General features: G+C 38.7%; 1 protein-coding gene and 1 long non-coding RNA gene across 3 annotated transcripts; one reads left to right on the top strand and one right to left on the bottom strand.

The window, feature by feature from the left end:
* Nucleotides 1–35: 35 nt before the first annotated feature.
* Nucleotides 36–26,370, bottom strand: LOC141578902 (uncharacterized). The gene is made up of 5 exons (XR_012509766.1): nt 24,679–26,370; nt 18,603–18,753; nt 6,760–7,072; nt 1,133–1,252; nt 36–982 (listed from the first exon to the last, which is right to left on the bottom strand). It is a non-coding gene; the product is annotated as an uncharacterized LOC141578902 (long non-coding RNA).
* Nucleotides 1,146–26,579, top strand: CCDC83 (coiled-coil domain containing 83). 2 transcript variants are annotated; one of them, XM_010973417.3, is made up of 10 exons: nt 1,146–1,443; nt 5,130–5,214; nt 10,995–11,157; nt 13,970–14,137; nt 15,009–15,100; nt 17,903–17,971; nt 21,859–21,980; nt 23,607–23,686; nt 24,224–24,426; nt 26,381–26,579. In XM_010973417.3, exons 1-10 carry the CDS (start codon nt 1,349–1,351, stop codon nt 26,540–26,542), a joined length of 1,239 nt encoding a protein of 412 aa, XP_010971719.2. In that variant the 5' UTR covers nt 1,146–1,348; the 3' UTR covers nt 26,543–26,579. The 2 variants fall into 2 exon arrangements, with proteins under 2 accessions (XP_010971719.2, XP_074228917.1); XM_074372816.1 differs by lacking the exon at nt 13,970–14,137 and having other exon boundaries at nt 1,146–5,214.
* The last annotated feature ends 628 nt before the right edge of the window (nt 26,580–27,207 follow it).

The raw sequence follows: 27,207 nt of genomic DNA on the forward strand, positions 1-27,207 counted from the left end.
GAGACTGACCTAAGAAAACATTGCTACAACTTACGTCAGAGAATGTTTTGCCTATGTTCTCTTCTAGGAGTTTTATGATGTCATGTCTCATATTTAAGTCTTTAAGCCATTGTGAGTTTATTTTTATGTATGGTGTGAGGGAGTGTTCTAACTTCATTGACTTACCTGCAGCTGTCCAGCTTTCCCAACACCACTTGCTGAAGAGACTGTCTTTTCTTCATTATATGTTCTTGCCTCCCTTTTGCCAAGATTAATTGACCATAGGTGTGTGGGTTTATTTCTGGGCTCTCTATTCTGCTCCGTTGATCCATATGTCTGCTTTTATGCCAATACTACGTTGTTTTGATTATTGTTGCTTTGTAGCATTTCATTTGTCAAGGGTTGCATCTACTGTGCTAGGTGGGGAAATACAGTAATGCACAAGAATTACATCATCCCCACTCTCATGGAGCTGCCAGCCATTTTAACAAATAATTACAGAGGTTATGTTCTTTCTACCACACTCAACTACTAATACATTAATTCAAGGTTAGGCACTTATTTTCTTGAGATTAATAAAAATTAAAAGATAAAAATCTGTTCAGGAAGATGATGATCTCAAAAGATGTGCATTAGTACCCACACCAAATCTATGAAATTTTTCTTCTTACTATAAAAAAATCTAAGAACAGTGGGCCTGATTTTCCCTTTTAAAAATATTTTTGATAATCTTTATTATTAGTTGGAAAAGCAATTAATAGCTGATGAACACTTACTGTTAATCATAATAATTATCATTATTATTTTGCATTTGTAAACCTCTTAGCCATTTAAAAACCCTTTAATACATGCTTTTATTTGCTCTTTATAACCCTGTTCAAACCTAATTCTTTTGGATCCTAGTTTTTTGGTGTTCATAGAAAATTATGCTTTTGTTTTGTCTTAATTTTTTTAAAAAGGTATTTATTGAAGTGCTGTTGTTTGCAGCGCACTCTTCCAAACACTGTGGAGACATAAAATGATTGAAAAAGTTTAGTCCTTGCTCTTAAAGATGCTTGATAGGAGCAACAGTCATCGATGGATAACACAAAGGACCGAGTCTCAGAAGGTTTTGGGTGGGGACTGCTGTACCTGGGCTAAGCATGGAACTCACCAGACTCAGGAATCCAGTTGATTCATGGTGTCCCAGCATTGTGGTGGACGTTAGGTCTGGGGACATGGAAGCAATCTGATGGAAGAGCCAGTTTTAAATTAAGTCCCAGCAGTGCTTTATCTAGTAAACACAAGTAAGGAAGCAAAGACAGAATTTATTTACTTTTCCTATGTCTCTTTCTTAAACAGGTATATTTCTTACTAGCAAAGCAACTCAATGGAAAACACGGCGAAAGCAAATAAAAAGGATATTCAAGATGGGCCACCAAAAGAAGTCAAACTGTCTATGAGTGAGGCACTTCTAGACTATCAGTAAGCTTAGACTGAAATCCAAGCCCCCATGCATAAGTGGCAGCCATTTCTAAGGCTCACGTAACTCCAGTGGAAACTGAAGCGCTCAAAAGCTGTCAAGGAAGCTGGACTGGAGGTGGATTGGCGGCATAATTGCACTTTGGTGCTACAGGCATTTTTTTTAAGTTTTTTGAACTTTGTCTATAACATAGGCCAAACAGTAGCTATGAAAGAACACTCACCACTGTGGTTTTGGCTCCCTCCCTCCCTCTATTGTACTGTTGGCACTCTTCCACACATACACACAGCTTGGTGGCTTACCTCTTAAAATACAGTGTGGAATAGTTAGTGTACATTTATAAAAGAGTAAAAGAGGACATTTCTTTATTTAACCTTTTGTTTCTAGACATTCCAATTTGCATTATCCCCAAATGCCTGCAGCCGATCACATCCAAATGATTTAGATGTAATTAATTTTTGTGAGAATATTTCTTAATGTCTCTGTCCCAGGAGCTGGAGACAAAACTAGAGGTGATACCTATTCAGTGTTTATGTTTTACCCAACTAACGGAGGGCAAGCCCCTTGAGAACTTGTGAACCTCAACTTTGGGCACAGAGTAGGTGTTTTAATGTGTAACACTTAGGGAGTGAATGTATACGTGTCAGTCTTTTTCAAATAAGAATGCAATTTATCCATGCATATTGAACAAGTTTTTGAATGTTTGCCAAACACAAGGCAAGTGCTGGGTACTGGAGGACAGGACCACATGGTCCCTGCCCTAACAAAGCATGGGAGGTGGACATTAAACACCTAGTCCAATCTTGATTTAAAATTATGTAGCTCTAAATAAGGTGCTATGATACAGAAGTGCAGGGTGCTGTGTAATGGTATGACTGAAGGACTTGATACAGTCAGAGGGATCAGGAAAAGCTTGTTTGAGGAAGCCACGTTTGAGCTGATCTCTGAAAGGTGTTACGAAGATACAGAGTGATGGACAGAAAGGCTTATGGAAAAGAGGTGAGGTGAGCAAGAGCTTATCACAGTCTAGGAACTGAGAGGAGGCAGACTCGGGGGAGAGGGAAGGAGCAGACACTGGTGGTTCAGGCAAGGGTCAGATAAGCAGACTCCTGTGGAGCACGTGGGACTTGGGAATGTAAAGCCATTTATTGGAGGGGGACAAGGTGGAAAGTGGGGAGCCTGCAGTGCCGGTGACTAGGTCTTTGTTTAAGGGAACTGTTTTTAACAACATTTAGGGAAAATCCATCCCCTTCCCTAGAGACTCCAAATCTATTCATATGTTGTTTTTAGAAGATAGTGAGTGAAAGGGTCAGAACACTGAGAGAAACACCGAACTTTAACTAAGTTCCCTTTTATTTCCTACTTGAGATAAAAACGTTAAGTAATAAACAGATATTACCCGCATTCATTTCTCAACATAACTGAAGACTTCCCTCATCTTGTCTTAGGAGAGTTGGACAGAAGGTCCCGCTCTGGAACTGCAGTCTGGTCTCTAATTTGCTCCCACGGTTCACAGTGATAACAACCAATTACAACTCCTCCTCTCTCTTCTGGGTCAACCAGAGGCCAGTCTTTTTCCTCTATAACAGAGGTTTACAAGAGGCAAGCATTTTAAAATTCTCACAATCCAGTGCAAGATATATACTGAACATCCCATGCTTTTGTCCTCTTGCCTTTGTTAAAGCAGAATAAATCATCTCATGGACTGCAACAGCCTAAACCTTACTGTACCATGCTCTTCTGGTGACAGTTTACTCATTCCGTGTGTTCCCAGGTGACAGGACTTTTGTCACATGACAAATAGGCAAGACACCCCCCTCACCACCTGAGGAAGGACTGTCCAAGGCCTCTGGCAGTGTCTTATATTTCTCTTACACAGTCTCAGCTCCTAGCAAAGAGCTGAAGGCACAGAGTAAGTAATCAATGGTTTCTGAACAATTGGCCTTTTTTTGAATCTATGTCTAGAAAACAAGGTCATGAACCTCTGTGGTGGTTTGTGAAGAGCTGAGACTGCCAGTGTTGAACCTATAAAGTGATCATCTCTGAGCACAGCAGCCCCCCAGCCTCTTATCCTTGGGGAATACGTTCCAAGACTCCCAGTGGATGCCTGGAATCACGGATAACACTGAACCATTTATATACTATGTTTTTTCCCTAGGCAGATAAAAGTATAGATTCTTTTTTGGAATCCAGTTTATTTGTTCCCACAGTGGCTAATGGTGTGGAGTTCTGAGATTCAGCTTCATCTGCTTCTTGGTAAATTCATCTCTTCCTGAGGCATGAGGAGGCAGAAGTGAATTCCAAGGAGAAGCTAGGCTAAGTCACACCTGCAGCTGCCACGTGCTCCAGAAGGGGGCCTGATGCAGCCTCCAAAACCTTTAAAAAGGGCATCTCAGAATCCACCCCACTCCCAGCAGCACATTAGATCTGTGTTGTATGAATGATGCATGAAAGGGAACTCTGATCAGTTTAAACTGCAGAATTTTGGAACCAAAAGGAACCATATAGGTATCTCCTTTAATTCTCTTACATATAGAAGCGTAAACCAAGGCCTAAATGGTTGAGTCCTTAGGTAGTGGAGACCAGGTCTAAAACCCAAGTTTCACCGTGTCCACACAGAGCTTTTTGCCACTAAAAGATTTGCTCGTTTTGTTTTTATGTTGCGTTTTTCTCTTCATTTGGAAAGAAGGAGCTTCATTTTTATCCCTACTAGGTTTCCAATATCACAAATGTAAATGATATTCTGAGGAAAGGGCTGAAAACGTAAGATTCAAATTCAGCTGAAATTTACTAAGCATTTACTTCATGCTAGAAATTTCTTATTTTAGTCCTTACAAAAATACATAGATCTGGGTATTGTTATAGCTTGGAAATTGAGGCTTAGAGAATTGGCTTGCCTGAGGTCACGTAAGTAAGAAATGACAGGACAAGACTGAAAACCAGTTTCTCATTCTTTAACCACTCCTCTATTTACCATACCACAGAGGTGCTATGTTATTGTTTTGTTTTGTTTTGTTTTGTTTAATTGAGGCAAGGGAGTTACATGGAGCTATTTCTGTTCCTTTATATTGGTGTCAGATTTAAAGTTTTAAGATTCAGTAGGTAATAGGGATACATTTAACACTTCAAATAGCTATCAAATCAAAGTCTTTCTGTACTTTTCCACCTTTCTCTCATACCTAGCAGATGCTCAACAAATATCTGTTGGGTGTTAAAAGTGTATTTTTGTCAAGAAAGGAGTTTTTACTACTTATTGAAGAGATGATACACTATGAACTTAAGCTAATAGGTCAGCCTTGTTTAGTTTACTGTTTCAAGATGCTCTTGCCCCTGTAAAGTCTTTGTTTTATCATTTTCCCATTTTTAGAATCCTAGAAAGCATGTTTTTTGTATGCCTGTTCTTAGTTCTCTTTAAGCTGAATTATTAATAGATAATTAGAAAGTATAAAAATTATGACTATGAAATACAAATGGGGATTGATTAAAAAAACTTGAAGTTGTCTCTCTAATACATATTTTAGTGAGTAAAATAGACTTAGAAACACAAAATCACTTAAGAAAGGTTCTTATCCCTAAACGAGTTTTTAATAGTTTAATGCCTTCAATGCAAATAATTTAGTTTAATTTTAAAATCTTATCTCATTAATTTTTCCTAAAGTAAATAATTGTAACACATCTTTGTTATCAGCTGTCAAATAAAGGAAAATTCAGTGGAACAATTCATGGCTCAAATAAAGAAACTTAGAGAAAAGAACCAAAAGTATCATGAAAGAGTGAGTATAAAATTTAAAGCCAGTATCTAGTCATTAAATATTTACACAAATGCTTTTAAAAATTGGGAGTTACGATGAAATGTACTCTAGGAAATAATCTTCTTTAGTGCTTGAAGTTAACTAATTTATAATGTATTTAAGTGTATTTTGTACATGTGAGGCAAGAGGACACTGCTGTTTCTATTATAATAGTTATAATGTCAAAGGAAGTCAGCTTGAATTGTGATCATGAGAATCTTGAATCTTATGTTCAGAATTTTAGCTCTGAAACCATATTTATCTTTTAATTTCTTATTTGACTATAAAACCTTGGTTCTCTATTTTTAATTTGTGTCTGTTTTCTTTTAGATTTTCAGAGGGTGCATATGTAAATATTATCTGAAAAGGACAATATCAGTTGTTTAACTAATTTATTGTTTAAGATGATGTATTGTTTTTATAAATCAGAATAAAACAAGTATCAAAGGGGTGCTATATATGACTATCAGGACTGAAGACCAACAGAAATAAAGTTGGGCAGCAGTAAATGGTAATTCACACCACTTATCCCTTAAGGCATTTCATGAATAAGGAAATACTGAGGGTGTCCCCTGTTGAAAAATTTATTTTATATGGACCCTGAAACTTCCACACCTAACTGTTTTATTTGCCTTTTGCCTAAATTTGTATCTACAAATTTTAACAGAATCTGGGTCAGAGACCTGAATTTGCATCCTGACTATACAGTTTACTGCTAATATCATTTTGGCCAAAACTAGTAGGCACCTTAATTCCCCCCTTGTAAAATGGGGATTCCTGTCTTCCCCGTAGCGCGGATTTGTTCATTTGTTCAGCAGATATTTATTGGGCAAGACAAGCCCTAGTAGTGATGTCAGTATGACCCTGACATTGTTGTGATTCTCAAGGATTAGTCTTGCATTAGGGACTAAAGACGGAAACTCAAGTCTGTGGATGAGAGTGGATGAGGGAAGTTTGGCCTAGGCGCTTGGAGGCAGCTTCCACAGGATGCGATTCCAGAGCACACAGAGTGAGTTACCAACACGGAGCCAATGCACATCCCTTAGTCGTCAGCACTGGAGCTCCCAGGCCAGCTTTGGGGCTTCCATATGGTTGTGGAAAGGATTACAGATCAGAACTGGAGAGAATCACTTTCCCAAAACCTATCAAATTGGAGCCAGAAACAGAGTTCTTATTTCCATGAGCATTAGCTCAAGAATATAATAGGCCTAAGTCAGCTCTTGGGGTCACTCACGGACCCGGCAGCGAGGAGCTTGGAAAGGCAGACTCTAGCCCATCTGTATGCATCTATTTATTTTATGCTGCTCTTGTCACAGTTTAAGCCACCATTCCCTCTTACCCATCCTTTATCTAACCAGTACATTTTCCACAGTGCAACCAGAATTACCCTTTGAATGCAGTAAACCTTTCAGTGCTTAAAACCCTGCAGTGCCTAAAACCCTGCAGTGCCTTCCTATTGCACAGAAAATATAATCCACCATCTTTCCTAAAGTCCTCAGGGCCCTGCAAAATCTGATCTCTGCTCACCTTTCCAAGCTTGAGTCAGCCACTCCACCCTTTGCTCACCACTGCTTCTTTAAAATACTGGAAAAGCCAAGTTCTTTCTTGTTATGGTCCCTTTACAACAAAGAGGCTGCTTCCTCTTCCCGGAGTGCTCTTCTCTTGGCTAGCTCCTTTTTATTCCCCAAGTCTGAGCTGGAATGTGGTATAAAAATGCATCTCCATTATTCAGCTGAAGGCTCGTCAGGCAGCAGGAATCGAATCTTATCTTTGTTTCTCCAGAAGAGCCCAGCATGAGTAGGTGTCCAATAAGTATTTGTTGCATTGATTCACACAAACACTAGTGGGAGGAAAAAATTTGAGGTCTAAATTAAACATGACTCATTAGCAAGACATAAATTTACTCTTCAGTTATGTCAAAATCGGAAATGCCCGTCTTCCTTCCTACCCATCATCTCTTCCTATGTGTTTGGTTTTGTTTAGACGATCACCTCACTTATTATCTTTCTTTCTCTGTTTGCATTCATTGCTCCACTACCCCATTAAACTTTTCATAGTTCACTGTGTCCATATCCTTATCACCCAATATATTCTTTCACGCGTACTATTTACTTCCCTACAACTGCTCTAGCAAAAGTTATTAATGACCAATTAGCCAGGTCATTAGCCAGGGTGAAGTAAGGGACTACAAAGAGTCCTTACTTCACCCCTCATACCTTCAGCAGTCATGCCTGTCATCTTGAAACACTTTTTCCTTTGGGTTCCAGGAGATCACTCTTTCTTAAACTTCCTCCTACTTCTCTGACCATTTCTTCTTGTGTTTCATTTATTGTTTCTTTCCTAGAACCACCTCTTAATTAGAGTATTTACCAAGGTTCTGATCTCAGCCCTTCTCTTTCACCCTAAACTCTCTCTGGACCATCTTCTTTAACAAATGTCTTCAAATGACATCTCTTTGGTGATAATTCTCCTATGTATATGTGACAAATTTCATAATACTATTAAAAAGGGTTCCTGACCCAATTCCAAACTTGTATGTGCAGAGGCTTCCCCTCGCCAACAAGCAATTCTCGGGTGCCAGCAGGGTGTCTGAGAGTTCAACTGAATTCTGACACTACCTACCTGGAAATAGAATCAGATTCCACAGGTAAAGGGCTCAGTCCCAAAGACCTCCTCCACTTCAGATGCCAGCTGCAAGTCCAGGTTGTCACTTGTACTTCTTGCCAACTGGCTATAAATCAGAGGCTCGCACAACCCCCTCCTCAGATTTGATTAATTTGCTAGAATGGCTCACAGAACTCAGGAAAATCCATTTACTCACTAGACTACTGGTTTATCATTAAAAAAGTTTTCTTTTTATTGCTATTTTCTATTTGGTGAGACATCATTCTCATACTGTCCTTTACTTCCTTAGACATGGTTGCCTTTAACTCTTTGAACATATTTAAGAGCTGATTTAAAGTCTTGGTCTAAAAAGTCCAACGTCTAGGCTTCCCCAAGGACAGTTTCTGTTGACTTCCTTTTTTCACTTTGTATAATAACCCCAATAAAAATGTGCATGGGTCATACTTTCTTATTTCTTTTCATGTCTTATAATTTTTTGTTGAAAACTAGACTTTGAGTATTATGTGACAACCCTGGAAATCAGATTCTCTCCTCTCTCCAGGCTTTTTGTTGCTGATTATTGTAGTTGTGGTTTGATGACTTTCCTGAATTAATTCTGGAAAGCCTATATTTTTTATTGTGTGTGGCCCCCTGACGTCTCTGTTTGCTTTGTTTAGTGGTCAGCTAGTGAGTAGATAGAGATTTCCTTGAATGTCTCTAACCAATAAATCTCCCAGCCTTTGCTGAGGGGCTCTGTGTGCTTGTCGGGGCTTGCCTTCTACACTCAGCCGGGCAATTTACAACTTCGCCTTAACCTTCACTTCTTGCTTCTGCAGAACCTCAAGGTCAGCCAGATGCAAGAGCTTAGGGCCTTTCTAGGTCTCTCCTGAGCACATGTGCAGCCTTGAATATGCACACAGCCCTGTCCATGCACGTGGCCTTCTAGATTCCCAGGAATATGTCAGCGCTCTCAAAGCTCCCTATGGACATCTTATCTCCAGCTTTCTTTCAAAGGTTTTTTTGTCAGCTTGTTGTTTACCTCAACCTTTATTACCACCTCAGGGAGCTGTAATGTTCAACAATTGTGTATTGTTTTTGACAGACATCTGCCTCTGTTTTTGACAAATATCAATCTGGGAAAAAGCTGTTCACACACTGGGTAAGCTCTGAGTCAGGTCAAATAAAAACAAAGTTTGCCAGTGGGATTTTCCAGGGAGTTACCAGATGGATCAAATAATGACTATTACCTGGGAATTGGGCTTTGGAAGAGTTCTGCTCCTCTCTCTTCCCTCCCCCACTCTCAGTCCTAGGCTGCTAGGTTACTGGTTTTTACCATGATTGTTGGGCTATTGGTTGTTAGGGCAAGTTAAAATGCCACAAAGCTAACTGTCCTTACCGAGATTCAACCATTTTTCTTGAATAAACACTCCCTGGAAGTCACTGCAAGTCTTTAATTTCCGGGGTTCTGAAAAGCTGATTTTAACAATTTTGCCAATTTTTTTTTCACTGCTTTTATGAAGAAGAGGATTTTCAGAAGTCTTTACTCTACCATTCCTACTTATGTTACTCCCAGTAAGATTTTAAAGGGTGGGTTAGAAGGAAAGAGATTCAGTTTTCAGATACATCATATTATGAATCCTTTGGTATTAAAAATTCTTCTGAGACAGAATTAATTATGATACTTTAATGCTGCAAACAAAAGATCAGATAAGTCAAACTACTGAATTTTGACTATCTTTTAAATCTTTATTTCCATTTTTTTAAATCACTCAAAGCCTATCCAGTCCCAATCTCTTTCTTTTTGCCTGTATTTATCAGTACTGGGCATCATAGAGTTAACTGTCTATTGCTTTTATTCAGTTTATCAAAATTTTAAATTAAAATTCTAATGCACTGAAATGACAGTCACTTAAAGAGCATTAAGGTTACATAAAATCCTATCTGACGAGTTTGTTAAACTAGTGCCTTTTTGCTAAACAATGTTAAGAAATCAAAAATTTCAGCCCTCAACCTTAAAGTTTGTTGCATTAAGTATTAAATTAAAGAACTGAGCTCTAGCAGGCTGTAGCGCTATCAGTAAATCACAGATATTTAGATCATTTGAAAGAACTTTGCTACTCAACATATGGGCCGTGGGCCAGCAGGCTGTGCATCTCCTGGAGCTTATCAGAAAAGCACAATTGCAGGCTTCATACCAAACTTACTGAACCAGAACCTGCATTTTAACAAGGTCCCCAAGTGCTTGCTATGACATTAAAGTTTAAGATGCACTGGCCTAGAGAATCCGTTTTAAGAAAAAATACTCTTAGAGTACCTATGTAGGTTAAGAGAATAAAAGATGTAAATATCAGAAATAAAATACACTGTTGAAAAGTTATAGTAAAGAGAATGTTAAATTATAAGAAAAATAAGTAATTTTAAAAGAAGTATTCGATTTTTTTAGGTATATACATTTTATTAGGTTTAAGAAATGGAAGGGGAGACACCAGGGAAGTGAGTATTAAAACTTAAGTGGAGCCTAAGAAAACTACAAGGAAAATGTTTTAAGTTCACACACAGTGAAATATCTCTGCATATACATAATAAGATAGCAAGGGCAAGAATAAACTCTAAGTTGACTAAATAAGAAACTTAGAAACAGAGATGGGATATTTACAAGAGTAACACAGTCCATATGTCAAGTGTGGAGTATTGGAATGGTGAAGAGCCATCACCCCAGAAGAAGAGAATTAGTGTCTTTTGTAAGAAAAGCAAAGAATAATGTTAATTCCACAAGAGAAGGACTTTTTGTTTATTTTGTTCACTGATACATTCCTAGTGTCTAGAAGACTACCTAGCACATAGCAGATGCTCCATAAATGTTGGCTGAATGAGAGATGTTTGCTAGACAAGAGTGGTGTTTGTGGGAGATTAAGGAAATTGTCCTTCGAGGTCTAACTTTAATGTTCGTTGATCCTATGATAGGGTGACAGACTGGCAGATTAATGACACAAGTTTTAAAATGTAACTTTCTCTTCAACGATGACTGTATTGATGGGTTTAACTTTGAGTCTTCCATATTCCATGTGCTCTTTAGAGATATTATTGTATAACTTGTGAGGAAGATCAATGTAAATATTTCAGCAGACATAGTTAACAACTGTTGATATTCATAACAGAACAGACGCTTAAAGGACGAACAAATTTGGCACATACAGAACCTGCTAAAGGAACTGAGTAAAGACAAGTCAGAGGGGTTAGAAGCTGTAACAAGAGAGGAAGTTGAAGAAGCAATGAAGGAAAAATGGAAGTTTGAAAGAGACCAGGAACAAAACTTGAAAGGTGATTTAGGAACTTAGAAAATTATCATAAAGCTGTATCAAGTTATTTCTTGAATGTATTAATGCTTTTGTCTCCTAATATGTTCAAATGCTGTGAACATATTTCAGATGACATCGTTGTCACCACAACCTCAAACACATGTAGGTAAATGGGCAGGAGAGAGAAATAACAAAGTGGGCAGAGATACTGGAGCCAAGTGAGGTGGAGGAGTAAGGGCAGTGATCAACAACAAAGGCTGAAGAAAACCCTCCGACCCGTAGCACCAGACAACAGCCTGTTAGATACCCGCTTGAACTCCTTGCAGTGGGGATTGTTCTTTTGAGGGGAAATTCTCTTGTTTGTTGTCTTCAGTTGGCTTCAGCCTCAGTTCAGACTTGGGAAAAGTAGAGTGAATGTAACCATGAAGCTTCCGCCCTCCAATATCTCTAAGGGAGCCAAGCCCCCTATTTAGAAGGAGAAAGAGGGATTCGAGTTGGAAAAAAGGAAGTTTGTAGGACATGGGTAGAAATAATGCTGGCACAGAGGATGAAAAGACCCAGGGCATACTTTTGTTGTGGGCTCAGGAAACACCAGGGTCCTGGGGGTAAGTCACACACAGTTTTGGCACATGCATTAAAAAAAAAACAAAACCCTATGCATTCATCCTAAACTTTCTGCTAAGGTCTCTAAAACTTGCCGGAACCTCTTTAAATGCCATCCCTGCCAGGAAGCTGGAAAACATGAGAAAGAGACTTGAGTGCTATCAGAAAGCAGGACTAAAAACTGAGAGGCTAAGCCAGGGACTTGATTTTCCTGAATTTCCCCAAGTGTTTCAGACAGCCCACTTACCCAAGCACTTGGCACAGAGAAGGCACTCCATTCGTAGATATTTGTTGTTTTGAATGAAATAGTTACCAAGACCGAATGTCAATCAGCACCCTTCATTTTTAGAGGTCTCTAAAACTGCTCCCATAAGTCTCCTCCTACCGAGTCTATGTGTGGGCAACAGTGATATCATGAGGTGGTAGATGTATTTTGCTGGCTGGGCTCCTAAGAGAGTTCTGCTAGTGTTTGGAAGGGATGCTTTAAGAAGTCCCTTAAGTTGGGAGTGAGACCAAACCAAATACTCGGATGTGCTCACTGAACTGCCTTCGAAGGGAACGGGTCTATTTCGTTGAGGTGTGCCTGTTGGTGGTTTGGGGTAAAGTGCTGGGGTATGTGTGTCACACAAGACAGGGACAAGCTGGGTGACACAGAACAGCCAAGCAGGGCTGGGCGTGCATAGTGGTCCCAGAAAGAAGCCCACAGATGCTGAGGGGAAAAGGGAAAGGGAGAGAACTGCTTTTCTCTTTGCCTTCTCCCTGAAAGCTGGCCCCTTTTACTGAAACCATTGTCCCCCTGAGGCTCGAACTCTGATCATAGATACGTCTGATCTTACATTCTTATAACATCAATGTGGAGACAAGAGAGAGATGTTTTCCAACAGTTTCAGTGCAAATATTTCTAGCAAAGGACTCTGAGCATATGCCTAGCTTGGGGCATATGCTCATCCCTGGACCAATCCCTACAGCCAAGAGAAGAGGAGAATGTAATAGGTCTACTTATTTGACAAGGGATAGGAGGCGTGTGTTACTAGAAGAGAAGGGAGAGGGGGGCTCTGGGAAGGTAGAACAACAGCCACTACATCCACTTCTCTTTCAGAACATTCAATGAAATCAACCAACCTGCCCCCTAAGACTGAACGTGGCGCAAGGCTGAGAGGGCAGCAGTCTGCTCACATTAGAGGACAGCTGATCATCTGGGTTGTAGTGCTTATTGTTTAATTACAATAACAATTGCCACTTATTAAGGGATTTAAAAATATCTTATTTACGTCTTTGGAAAAAGACGAGTCTGGAGTCCTTCCGGTCTTCTGGACTGAAGAACACCCCTCTGGCCCAAGTGGAATGCTTCAGTCATTCCATAAACATTTATTGAGCATCAGCTAATTGCCAGACTCTGTGCTAAGTGCTGGACTGACAGTGATGAATAAGATGTGGTCTTGCCCTCAAGGGGCTCTCAGACAAGACGGTGCGTGGCAGTAAGCCAAATAGCCATTAAGTTCATTGAACCTGGCTTTTTGTAACGTTTCCTTTTCCAGAATATTCAGCATCATGATACTCAGCCTAAAGATTGAGTAGAACATCATGTGTAGCAAGTACACCAGAGCAAACTGAAAGTGTATATGGTTGAGATAGCCCCATCTGTGTACATAGTTAGCTGGGGAACTTATCTTTCACTCTGAAATCTTACTATGTGGGGGCAGGAGAAGACAGGTCATTGTGACTATCATATGTTGTCATTTCACACAAGGGGAGTCCAAACAAATGACCTCTAGAGGATGGAATCAAACAACTTACTTACAAAAATGGTCGCCAAGGACTGAGGATGGATGTAAGTTGAAACCACTTTGCCCAGAGACATAATGACCAGAAAAATGACAACTTACTAATAAAAAGTATGTGTGATATAATATATTATACAAAATAGGATGTTTATCAGGCTATCACAGGAATAATTTAAGCTTGTGGGTCCCTAGGCATACAGGTTAATTGCATATTATAGCTCTCATTCACAGCTCCAAACCAGTCATCTACTTTATAGTTGGAAGTTTAATTTTACTTAGATTTTGAATCATGAGAGATAGATAAACAATAGTTTGAATAGATTTACCTAAGCTGTAGGTATAAAATAGTATTTATGAGTTGATATTTTAATATCAGACCTTAACTTTATAAAATCAGATTGCAAGGACAATAGAAATGACACAATGTCTTGATTTTTTTTTCAACAGATATGCGCATTCAAATAAATAATGCTGAGAAACTATTTCTTGAGAAACTCAGTGAGAAGGAATATTGGGAGGAGTACAAGAATGTAGGGAGTGAACAACATGCTAAACTCATTATCTCTTTACAGAATGACATCAACAGAGTCAAAAAGAACGCTGAGGAAATGTCAGGTCAGGTGAAACAAAGATGGTTCAGATTCAATAAAAAAAATCTTCGGGGGGCAGACATTTGGTGAAAGAATCAAATGGGTACCCCCTGAATCATCCATTACCCTTGGTTGTCAGCACAAGCACTATGAGCCTAAGGGTAAAGGTGGAGGGAGGAAGTAGAGGAACTATCCTTGGACCACCTATGAAACTGAGAAGGGGAAGTAAAGGGATGGATGTGTGTGCCTGCGTGTGTGTAGAAACCCTGCAGCAGACTTAGAGAAAGAAGCTTCCTTCAGTGGGTGGTGTCTGGGTGCACCCACACCTGGGTTTGGGCCAAGTGCACCAGCGTGGGAGGGCCCTGAGTTGGGATTATATTAGAGAAGGAATTCTTGCTCTAAGCCCAGTTCTGAATAGGTCTACTGACTTTCACAGCCCCTCTCCTCCTCTCTTTCTTCCTCTCATTCTGCCCTTCCTGCCTCAGGAAATGTGTGCCAAGAATATTGGAAATCTAATTAGAGGGAATCAAACGAATAGGGTGCTACTCAAGTGAATAATCAAATCTCTTTTTGCTGTGGAATACGAGTTGTGTGAAATGAAGGGGAGATAGCTGCACAGGCACTAAAGTGTTGGAAATTCTCCCTTTGGAGAGACAATCCTTTAAAAATACAAATATCCATGAGAGAGATATCATCTCAAACTAACTCACATTAAGGTATTAGTAAATTATTGGAGTGTTTCTTCTAATTGGAAGTACTAGATGCTTCAGTAAAAATGTATCTTGAAAATTCAGGAAAAAAATGTATGGAAAGGAGAGGTGAGGATCATGGAAAATAAAATTTATAACATGATGGTTTTACATAGGATCTTAAAGCTTCTAATTTTCTTTTTAAAGAACAGTATAAAATCACTCTGGAAGATGCTAGAACGAGAATCATCAGAGAAACTTTGTTGCAACTGGACCAAAAGAAGGAATGGGCCACAGAGGTATATCTCAATTTTCTTTTTTTTTTCTCCCTGATAGTAGATTTTTATTCTTCTTGCATAGAATTTCAAAATTTAAACTGAAATACAGTTGACTGCAGTATTATGTTAGTTTTAGGTGTATACGTAGTGATCTGACATTCACATACATTATGAAATTATCACTAGATAAGTCTAGTAACCATCTGTCATCATACAAAGTTGTGACAATGTTATCGACCATGTGCTGTTCATTACATCCCCATGGCTTATTTGTACCCCTTAATCCCCTTTACCCATTTCACCCACCCCAAGCCTGCTCCTCTCTGTATTTTAATTTTCTTAAAAAACAAAACTACCCCCACCACCTATTTCTTTCTTGTGGTATATGGTCAGGAACTCAGGTTCTGAAGTTAGGCAGTTTATTTTTTAATTTTTTGCTGGGGTGGGGGTGGTAGGTAACCAGGCTTATTTATTTTTTAAGTGGAGGTACTGGGGATTGAACCCAGGACCTCGTGCATGCTAAGCACACACTCTACCACTGAGTTATGCCTCTGCCCTAGGTGGTTTAGTTTAATTCACAGTGCTACCACTTACTGGGTATATAAGCTGAATTTGTTACTTGACTTTTCTGGGCTTCAGTTTCCTAATCTATAAAAAATTGACAATAATATTTACCTTTAAAGAATAGTGTGAGGATTGAATGAAATGATTTAAGTAGCATAGTGCCTCATAAGGAGCCAGAGCTCAGTAAATTAATATTCAATTCTTTATTTTTAAGTATAATAAAAATGGCTACAACAAATTATTAAATAAAATTTTGATTGAATTATAGGATGAAATATAATTTGTCTAAAAAGTACTTTCTTGCATATCTAAATCTAAGAGAGTATACTTTATATTGCTGGAGCTTTAAAAATTGGGGATATAAAAAAATGTTTGCCATGTAATTTCCAATTTATGTTTTCTAATCTTTATTTTGCCCAAAATATTTGACTCTCTTTCTTTTTGTTTGTCCCTTCCCTGTCTCCTGACTGTCTCCTAAATCAGTGAGGTCCCCGCTGGGATGGTCTCTTGATCTGAAACATCCTTTCTTCAAAGTCATAAACATCTGGTCTTTTCTTAAGTTCTTCATTGAATTTCAGTTGCTATTGTTTGTTGCTTTCCTGTTGGTTCAATTGTTCTTTCAGTGTTACTATTCTACTGCATGATTTTTACTGATTTATGCAAATACAGAGGATATGGAGAACTGACCAATGGTTTGTCTGCCCATGCAATTCAGCCCCTTTGTGACTGAATATGATTAAATGGTGAAATCAACAATTAAGAGATCTGATCATAGTTAAGATGATTAAAAACATATATGTAGATCAAATATACTTCAAGTATGTACATTCAATATATAATGAAGACTGTTCCTAGCATTCTACATTTAAGAGTCTCAGCAATCCAGTAAGGTGGAGACTTGCTAATAAGACGGTGGCACAGAGAAATTTTATGACTTGCCCAGAGCAAGTGGCAGAATTGAGATTTAAGATGTCTTCCTCAGATCATTACTTAATCATTACACTATACATTTTCTTTTCTCCACAAAATGCTGAACACCTGCACGTGTAAATGAATTTTCCTCATTTTATCTGGCTATCTTATCATGTAGCTTAACTTCCTAAACTCTTCCATTGTACAACCTTGGCTGCCTGTTGAAGTCACCTGAGAAATTTGTTGAACCCCAGTGGGGCCTGAGTGCCACCCACAGAGATGCTCATTTGTAATTGGCCTGGGCTTTTGGATTTTTCAAAGTATCCAGGAAATTCTAACACGTAGCCAAAGCTGAAAACACTACTCCATTGTTAGTGAATTAAGCCTTTAGTCAACTAAATTCAATTATGAGCTACTTCCTACTTTTGTTCAAACAAAATTTTATGTTCAAGTAAACTTTTGACTTATCAGCTGGAGCTGAAGTATAACAGCCCCTGGGTCCTAGGAAATGGAGCTCTTAGTTTAATTAGCATGATTTAAAGAAAAAAAAAATTAACTGCAAACCTTCCAAGTTTAAAGATTTACACAAATTTACCATTAAACATATTTTTAAATTATTTCAATCCATGTTTATGAGCCAGAAGATTTTTCTTAATTTCTCTTCTTTTGGTTGTGTCCTTCAGTTACTTGTATCCATATAAAAAGGACCTCACAGATAAATACGATCTGCCATCCAGTACAAAGTTTCTTTGGGTGAAAATATAAATATCCAAGTAGCTGAAGATGAATTTACATTTTATGAACCTACTGATGAAATAAGGCTTTTCCTGTTTGCTTCGTCTAAAATGCCTTTCTCGAGGAGACTATCTAGCTGCAGCTGCTACCCTGAGACTATTTGCTATTAGGTGTGTAAATGTGTATATTATTATTCACATGCAGAAATCTTCCAAATTAAAAAGGTAGTAATCTAATCTATTTGTGCTTCCGCTGTAAGTTGAATTATGTGGCAGTTTAGCCATCTTAACTGTGGAGCAAATCACTCAATGACTGATTTCACCACAGCAGTCAGATTCAGTCACAATAGAGGTCAACGTGAACGGACAACCATTGTCCAGTCCTCTGAATCACCTGTGTTAGGCAACATAAATCAGCAAAAACAATACAATAGGATAGTAAAGAAAGAATGACAGCACCAGAAGTGTTTAGGTATGTTTCCAAAGTAATTGCAAAACACAATTTAAAACGATCAGATATGTTGATTGTGCATTACCATTGCTCAAACTGTGCATTGCTGTGTGGCGGCCCTTCTTTAATACAGTTTTTGTTCTTTGTTTTTTGTTTTTTTAGAATGCTCTAAGGTTCATTGACAAGGGCAGCTATCGAGAGATCTGGGAGAATGACTGGCTCAAAAAAGAGGTAAGTGGAATTTTTAAAAACAAAAGCAATTTCTTCTTTCTCATTTTTTTGAACTGGGATCAACTTTTATTTATGAGCTGAAGTCACAGGAATCTTACTACAAGCTGTTGCTCAGTGAGCACCATAAATGCGCCATGAAAGCACTGGTGCTGCAGAGGATGTACAGACTCACTATTTTGAAATTCCTTTTCTATCCAGACAGGAAGCCACCCAAGCTATGCTTCAATGCCATCTATGAAGAAAACTCACTACCTTTCAAAAATTTTTTTTGAAGTGTAATTAATGTACAATATTATACCAGTTTCAGGTATACATAGTGGTTTGCTTTTTTTTTTGTATTACAAAATCATCACCACAGTAAGTCTAGTTACCGTCACCTACAAAGGTTTTACAGTATTATTGACTGTCTTCCCTGCGCTGTACATCACCTTGACTTCTTTATCACTGCAACTTTGCACCTCTTACTAACACCCCTCACCTGTTTCACTCATCGCCCCACCCAGCTTCCCTCTGGCAGCCACCAGTTTGTTCTCTGTGCTTATGAGCCTGTTTCTGTTTTGAAAGACTCACTACCTTTTGAGAAGATTCACTTCTACATGGATGTCCCAAAGGCACTTCGAACTCAACATACCTGAAGCATAATTCGTTAAATTTTTTCTTAGATATTTCTTTTCCTGCATTTGTTTTTTTCACCATCTTCTCAGACACCCGAGGTAAAAATGTCACCCTCAGCCTCTTTTCCATTTTCCTTGTCCCTGTTAGACTGAATAGAGCTGATGAGTCTAGGAAACAAAAGAATTTAAAAATTAATATGCTTTCTATGTTACTGTCAATTATCTTGAAATTGCCTTTATAAAGTTCATACTATTTCCCAAACTAATCAAGATAAATCCTCAATTTTTAAACATAAATATTAATTTTAAAACCTCAAGATGAGCTCATTAGTTAATATTAGGGAGGAATTTAGTTCCTACTGTTTTAAATTCAACAGTATGATCCTAGTGACAATAATTTAACAATTCAAATCTTAAATTTTATAAGCTATCATAGGTGTTAGGTTCAGAGAATTTATATTTGAATTTATATTTGATAGGAAAGGCTGTTTGGTGCCTTGGTCCTTTCTACTAAAGCCACAAGTTACACTTTGTTTTATTTTTTATTTCTCATAATTCAGTGGAAATAAAAGACAGAAAAAAAGTTATGTTTAATTGAATCATGAGCAGAAAGAGCTTACTAATAAAGAACAAGCCATTTTAAGGAAGTTCAATATATTTAATTTCTCTTTATTTCAATAAATATTCATTTTACTATTAAATTTACTCACAAAATTAATTAAAACCATTTGTGCTTATAAGGACTATCCCAAGAATTGAAAATTGCCTGGAAATAGAACAATGTATGTCAATTAATTTCTTTGAGGAAGGTTTAGAATGAGTAACAAGGGATATTTAATAATGGAACTCCTGAAAATATTTCTGTTAAATGATCTTTCAACAATAACCAAAAACTTAGATCTCTGGGAAGGATATGAGATGTCCTATTGCATGGTTTTTATTATCTGCTTTTATTTAGCCTTCTTACTAGAAAAACTAAGAAAATCCAATTTTCCAAATAACCTACACTAACTTAACAAACAGAAAGCAAGGAAAACTAGACAAAGGAATTCAAAACGTTAGTAATTAGAGTTTCAAATGTGAGGAGGCATAAAGCTAACTTGGATCTTGCAGGGAAATTTTCAAGAGCATACATTTTATTCAGGATCCTAGGTCTCTGATTTATAATAGTTTTAACTAAATTATCTTTTCCAAGATCTTAAGTACATTTCTTGGGTATTTGGGGAGAAGCAGGGATGAGAAGGGAAAAGCGGTCTTCTGTTTCCTCCTTTTCACTTTCTTACCCCAGAAGTCCATTTATATGGCCATAAAAAGGAACTACTTTTCATTTCCTTAACATTTCAAAAGGCTGGGAGGGAGCTAGCAATTGATGAGAACCCGACTTAGTACTCTAAAGGGGGTGAGTGATATCACAGAGTATCTGTAGCTTGAAAGGTTAGCCTTAACTCCCCAAAAGGGCCCTCATTCCCAGCTTTGGCAGGAGACCAAGAACTGTGTGTCCTGCCTCCCAAGTATGCCAAGCCCTTAGGTCAAACATTTCCAAACATTCTATTAATTCCTTCTGTTTACAACATCCAACTATAATTTCTTTCTCATCCTTTGACATTTGGAAATTATAAACTTTTCCTTAAGGCATTCGGGCTTGTAATCAAGCTGATCATCTCTTAAAATATGAGATCCTAAAGCACCAACCCCTAACTTGGCCATGTAGTGGGACAGACATAAAAGTTTTGCAAAATGTGTGTTAGGCTGGTAAACTGTATAATGCTTTTCTTTCCATCTCCAAGCCACTCCCCAGTACTTGAGCCTTTTCTGTGACACTGGCACTGTTTTATATTATAATCATTTGTATATTTGTTCACTGGATTGTAAACTCTTTTGAGGGAAGGAGCCATGCCTTATTCACTTTGTATCCTTCTGTGTCTAGCACAGAATCTTTCCCATAGTAAGAACTCAAGCATTTAATTAATGACTTATGTGACAGAAATATGCACGTAGTAATATACTGAATGCTTCCAGATTCCAAAATAGAATAATTTCAACTGCAAATCAAAACTGTTAGTCATCTCTAAGTACTCATCTCAGTTGCTCTTGGCAACTCCTAACAAGAGATACTCAATCTAAACCCCGCTGCCTTTCTTATTTCATCATATTCCCTCGAGACACATGACTTTTTCCAGTTTATCTTTCTATTATTCTCATCAGTCTATCACTTTCTATTTTATACTCTTATTTCTAATTCTTCTGTTGTCCTGACTTCTCCCCATGAGCACCTCTCAATCCAGCACCTGTGTAGCTCATGCTGTTTTGGGGGCAGAGAGATAAGTTGGAGGTTCTGTCTACTAGCATTCTTCTATATATCCTTCCCACAATCAAGCCGTCTTTAGACAAAAGTTATCAAAATACAATTCTTAAAGACTGATGGGAACTCCATCAACAGAACCAGCAAATTTTGTTCCTATTTGAGTTAGCCATATTTTGTAATAAACACTAATTAAGCCTGCTGTGTGTGTGAATGACCCTTCAGGACTCAGAGAAAATATAATTGTATTATTACAGAGGCTGATAGAAAGGGCTACTAGGTCTGTACTTCTTTTTTATTTTGATTTTTTGCATAGTTGATGTGTTCCAGGTGTTCATATATGTATATATCTATATATATGCATTATGCATGTATGTATATATCTATATTTTTATTCTTTCCCATTATAGTTTATTATAAGATATTGAATATCGTTCCCTGTGCTATTCAGTAAATCCTTGTTTTTTATCTATTTTATGTATGGTAGTGTGCATCTGTTAATCCCCTACTCTCAATTTATCCCTGCCCATCCTGTATTTCTCTTTTTTAAATGCCATAATATAGATTTTTTCCCCAGTGTTATTAGCTTTCATTGTGTTGTTTATAATTAACCTTAGACAGAATCTCATTTAGCTACTAACACAGTATTAATAAATCAATTAGTCTTATTTTCTTATTTATCTCTGCCTCTAGCTCATATAAGTCTAGTTTTTAAAGAGTAGGGAAGCACAACTCCTACCATTCAGTAATAACTGCCTGCCTACTTATGCAGCCAAGTTTTGCAAATGACCTGGAAAAAAGTCCCACCTGTTCCTTCTTAGAGAGAAAGGACAAAGCAAACCCAGTAATAAATAATACAGGATAGATCTTCCCCTCAGGCAAATGCACTTTTAAAGGTTGAATTTCTTATGAAAGACTGGATAGAACTAAGTCAAAAAGTACTAAAACCCATTGTCTTTTTCGGAGACCAGATTGCAAGTCACAGGAAGCAAGTTGAAGAACTAGAACATGTCATTAATGAACTGGAAGGAGAAAATTTGGTGCTTATTGATCAGCTATTCAACTGTAGACTTGTGGATCTCAAAGTACCCAGGTCAGAGTCATTACTTACCTAGAAAGCATTTTTTAAACATTTGTATCTGTAAAAAGTCATTTTTTTAATGGTGACAATTCTTTAACGCTCTGGCCAAATTGCAGTAGTGGAAGGAACTCACAAAATGGCCACAGTGAAAGTATATTATTACAATTTTCAAGTCAAAGGAACATAACACATATTGTGTGATTTATGGTAACTGCCCTTTCCACCTCTTTGTTGAGAATTTAGTCTGTATATTCTAGTAGGGTGTTGAGAAATAGACATGAAATGTACCAGTGAACATATCAAACTTTCTCTACTTTTATATTTGGATGAAGAATGAGGTCTTCTAGCTAGCAGAGTTACTGTATTTCCCATCCAGAGCTCCTCCAACTTTTCCTCTTCATGACTCCCATGGAACATCATAGTATTTGTTTGGTACATTAGATGAGGTGAATAAGGCAGAGGTGACTGCCCAGGGACTCCAGTGCCACAGAGTTGAGAGTAGCGGGACCAATACTGCAAATCTAACACCTATTTCATATGATAACAGTCTTTAAATATTTTCTATATCATTTAATATCAAGTGTGGATGCCCTGTGCTGGTACAAAAGTGACATCTTAATGATTAAGAAGGAAGCCAGACTTGTGAAGATTATGGCATTTAGTAAGTTTCTTTTTCAAAATGGTAAAATCAGGAAAGAAGAGAACTCTATGGTCTCAGACTTGTCCACCCGCAAACCAGAGCTTCATGTCAGACCAGCTTTGACTAAGTTAAGTCTTAAGAAGGCTTTAAGACATAAATAATGTATGTAGTTACATTATTTGCTGGAGCTTTAAGCATCTCGGATAAAACTTTGTTCATGTTCGTTAAGTAACTGACAGCCGGGAATTTGGGGTATTGACTCTCGTTGCTGAGTTGCTAAGCATGAGGAGGTTGTTTGCACATCTGCAAGGGTCAGTTGCTTCACACTGTCTCCAGGCAAACTTCATGGGAATGCCATACGGAGCTTTCAAGGTATCGTGTCTTCTGACTGAAAATTCCTCGGGCATCTGCAGTGCAGAGCTGCAGCAGCAGACACACAGCTCACCGGGCTTGTAGCTGAAACACGCCCCTCTGAATGCCAGAAGCTGGATGTCCTCTTGGATTCCTACTGCTCGCTGTCTTTCTCTTTTTCTCTTTATCTCAAATCCATCCCACACAGGCTGCTGTCATTCTTCATGGGGATTCCTGCAACAGCGACCTAACTGGTATCACGGTCACTCTCATTTCTAGGACTTCACGTGTGTTATTCCCTCATCAAGGCACGCCCTTCCCTCCGCTCAAGCTCTTCTCTGGCGAACAGCCCCAGGTGTTTCAAGACTCAGCTCAGGTTTCATCTCCCCTTGGAAACCTTTCCTTACCTCCTAAGGCTAAATCAGTGCTGCTTCTCTCTGCCCCACAGCACTCCTCACACTGTGCTAATTACCCATCATGGTACAGACCATCACCATCAAATACTGTGAGCCTGTCCGCCTCCCTTCTGAGCCTGTGCTCCTCTTACATCTCTGTGTCTCCAGCATCCAGCAGAGAGAAGGAGGCACCAGGGAGCAGGTGGTGCAATATTTGTTGAATGACAGGCTACTCTTCTTACTTGTTTTTAGGTGGCTGTATCTTACCCAAGCTGCTGGACAGGAAGTGCCACCTGAAGAAATGTGTTTGGAGTTGCCAGAAACATATATAGGTATTATTTTTATTGTAATGGTGATTTTTTAAAAATTTAACAAACATTTATTGAGCTTCTGTTATGGACAGGCTCCTCAAATCCAAGAGCTATTCAGGGAATAGACACATGCCAGCTCCTCCGTATTTCTCTTGTTCCTGCAGAGCTTACCTAATCCATCTCCTTCCTCTAGTCCAATTTTCAAGTCCAAGTCACCACACCAGTGAATTAAATAGACACTGGTGGAGAGGGATGGAATGATGTCTACACTGGCAAGGTTTGGGTTCGAATTTAACCAACCAACCAAAATACCAACACACACACAGGTACCCACATGATTATTGTTACTTATTAGCTAATGGAAGGAAATACAACGCAGATGTGGTTTCTAATAATGGGACTCAGTCTCACTTTAATACCCAGATTCTACATTTCTGATTCATCTCCTGTAGGAGATTCTCAAAGGTCTTTCAAACTTAAAAAAATGTGACAAAGTATATATTGTATTTTTATCTGTCCCCAAATTGTACATAATTAATTTCTTTGTATTCATCCCAGGAAAGCCACAACCGCAAGCTGTAGAAGTAAAAAGCGGAGACACAGTGAGCTCATTACTTGGGAGCAGTGCTTTACATCCAGGTAACGAGGACAGCGGCAGATACAGCGAGCACCTGAAGACAGCTGGAGAAGAGAGCTCAAGTATAGAGTCTGGGGCCTGTGATACGAAATACTTGCTGTATGAAGATGAGCAGGATTTCAAGGTAAGATTCATGAGAAAACAACTTTGACTACTAAGAGCGTGTGGTTTTATTAGTTAATGGAGAAAATTAACCTAGAATATGGACACTGAAAAATTCTATTTTCAATTATTTGTAAAATTTTCCCACCATTCACATCTCTCACTAGGTAACTGTTTTCACTCCCACCCTTGCCCAGTCTGCTACAGACATTCATTTACAGACCCCCGCTCCTAGTACACCATGTAAATTATCCAGTGCTACACAACAAATTACCTCAAGACTTAGTGGCTTCTAGCAATGATCATTTACTCTCCTTCAGAGCTTCTGCTGGTTGGAAATTTGGGAAGGTCTCCAGTGGACAGTTCTGACTCAGCTTCTCTAGCAGTTGTTGTCACACGTTGGCTGGAGGCTTGCTTTGGGCAGGAAGATCCACTTCCAAGGTGGCTCACTCGCATGGCCGGCAAGTCGATGCCGGCTAAGCTAAGGGCCTCAGTTCCTCTTCACATGGGCCCCCTTACAGGGCACCTTCATTGTACCTTTGTACGATTAGGAGGGAATTAAGGTTATATGAGGTCATACAGATATCTGATAGGCCCTAATCTGATAGGACTATGGCCTTATAAGAAGAGGCTGCAAGAAGGCAGTTGTCCGCAAGCCAGGAAGAGTGCTCTCACCAAGGCCCAGTCATGCTGGCACCCTAGTCTTGGACTTCCCAGCCTCCAGAACTGTGAGAAATAAAGTTCTGCTGTTTCAGCCCCTCAGCCTGTGGTATCTTGTTACTGCAGCTCAAGCAGACTAATACAGCACATTACTCCAGAATCCTCCTCCAAGGGATTCTGAAGTACGTGGTCGACTTGCACCAATTTGCTTTTCTCCTGTCTTACAATTATTATGGCTCTATAATTACATATTTGTAAAGCTAAATACAGTTATATGCACTGCTGAGAAATAAAACATTACCTTTTTCATTCTTTGATTGTCCTAAATTCTAATAAATGTTTATCGAGAACCCCACAACATGCCAGGTGCTTGTTAGATGCTTGAGAATTTAAGGGGGAGAACGGGAAGAAATGAAGTCTCAAAGATGCCTGTATGGTGGGCCCTTCCCTGCCTCACATGCATGCTAGTAGAAGACAGATAAGAAAATCATTAATTACCGAACAGGAGGACTGTACCGCCTGTGTCTGTCTCCCTGACCAGTCTGTGAGCTTATCACTGCACCTCAGCACTTGGTACACAGCCTGGCACATACTAGGCACTCAGGAATGGTTTGCTGAAGAGTGGAAGGAATTCAAAAGAAGGAGTTATGGCTCAGAGAGGCTTCCAAGTGGAAGGCATGTTGGGTAGGCTGGAGCTGTTTCAACCCAGTTTTGGGGTGGCCCCTGGGATTTCATATAAATTAGACTTCTAATTGTTTGTTGATATCTTAAACTATATTTAGTTTGGCAGAATGTGGTAAGTTTTGTCTATACAGCAGCCAAAGATCTTGTGAAATGTGCAAAACTCAAGGAGATTTGTTTAATATTAAGATATTTACAGTCAAAGATGTTTGCAGATCTTTCCCTTTGTTCTTGAATAATACAGAAAAGTCTGCTGTGGTTACACCCTGGCCAGCAGAGGGCTACATAAATACAGCCAATATTTTCTTTTACCAATTAAAGAGCCTGCAGAGGCTGTACCTCCCCTCTCTAGTTGTTGTTCCCGCCCAGGCCCCTGAGCGACAAGTCTGCCAGCCTTGTTGCCTGCTCTTTGGGAGATCTTGCCTACCATGCCCCGCTGGGCACATAAGTTTACTGAGTAGTTTTTTAATTTACAGTAGCTCTCATATTTCACGTGTTATACAGCGTTCAGGTACTCAAGAGGGCAATGAAATCTGTCAGGTTAAGGCCAGCTATAATAAATAAAACCTGATCTATGAAAGCTAGCAAGTTGCTGAATAACCTTTCCCATTCTCTTCTGTGTCTGCTCACCACAGGATTATGTAAAGCTGGGCCCCCTGGAAGTGAAGCTCATGACTGTGGAGAGCAAGAAAATGCCCATTCATTTCCAAGAGAAGGAAACTCCAGTCAAATTCTATGAAGATGTCAGGAGCCCAGAAAGCCACATCACATATAAAATGATGAAGTCTTTTCTCTAAGACTGAAAGCTGCAAAGTAAAAACAATATCTTATATATTTTCTTTGGGAACTGAAGTATATCAATTGCCCATTTTATTTACACTTCGGTACATTTTTAAAGCAGTTGTTATTTCTAAAGGTCATAACTACATTTAAAAATCAAAGTTCCAAGTATTCAGCTATTCATTTACCCGCATGGCATGAGTGACAAAAATGAAATTTCACTCTATATTTCCATATTCAAACATTCAGGAGCAGGACAGTGGGCCAGGATGCTTTCTGAGGTTGCTTACCACTTAAAATTTTACAGATTAATCTAGGATTCCAATCTAGGATTCCAATTCCAATAGTTCAATTAGAAATTGCCCAAGATACATTTAGAGGTTTGTATAGCACTGACTACACATCTTTCCCTGTGAGATTGCTGAGTGATAGACAGCCAGTCCACAATTCAAGCCTACTCTTCTTTAACTTAACACTGTTTATGATGAGTATCAATTATTTTAGAAACAGAATTGTAGGTGGTAACTTGTGTTATAAAAATATTCCATCAATAGGGAGATCCGTCTCCCATCAGCTTTATCAGGTCTAAAGTGCTGAGACCCTATCCAAGGTCATTACTACTTCCCTCTCATTGGTACCACAGCCAAGGAGACACTGACTGTGCCTGAATTTGACACCAGCA

The sequence above is a fragment of the Camelus bactrianus genome, chromosome 10 (assembly GCF_048773025.1).
Source record: "Camelus bactrianus isolate YW-2024 breed Bactrian camel chromosome 10, ASM4877302v1, whole genome shotgun sequence".
Taxonomy (NCBI): Eukaryota; Metazoa; Chordata; class Mammalia; order Artiodactyla; family Camelidae; genus Camelus; species Camelus bactrianus.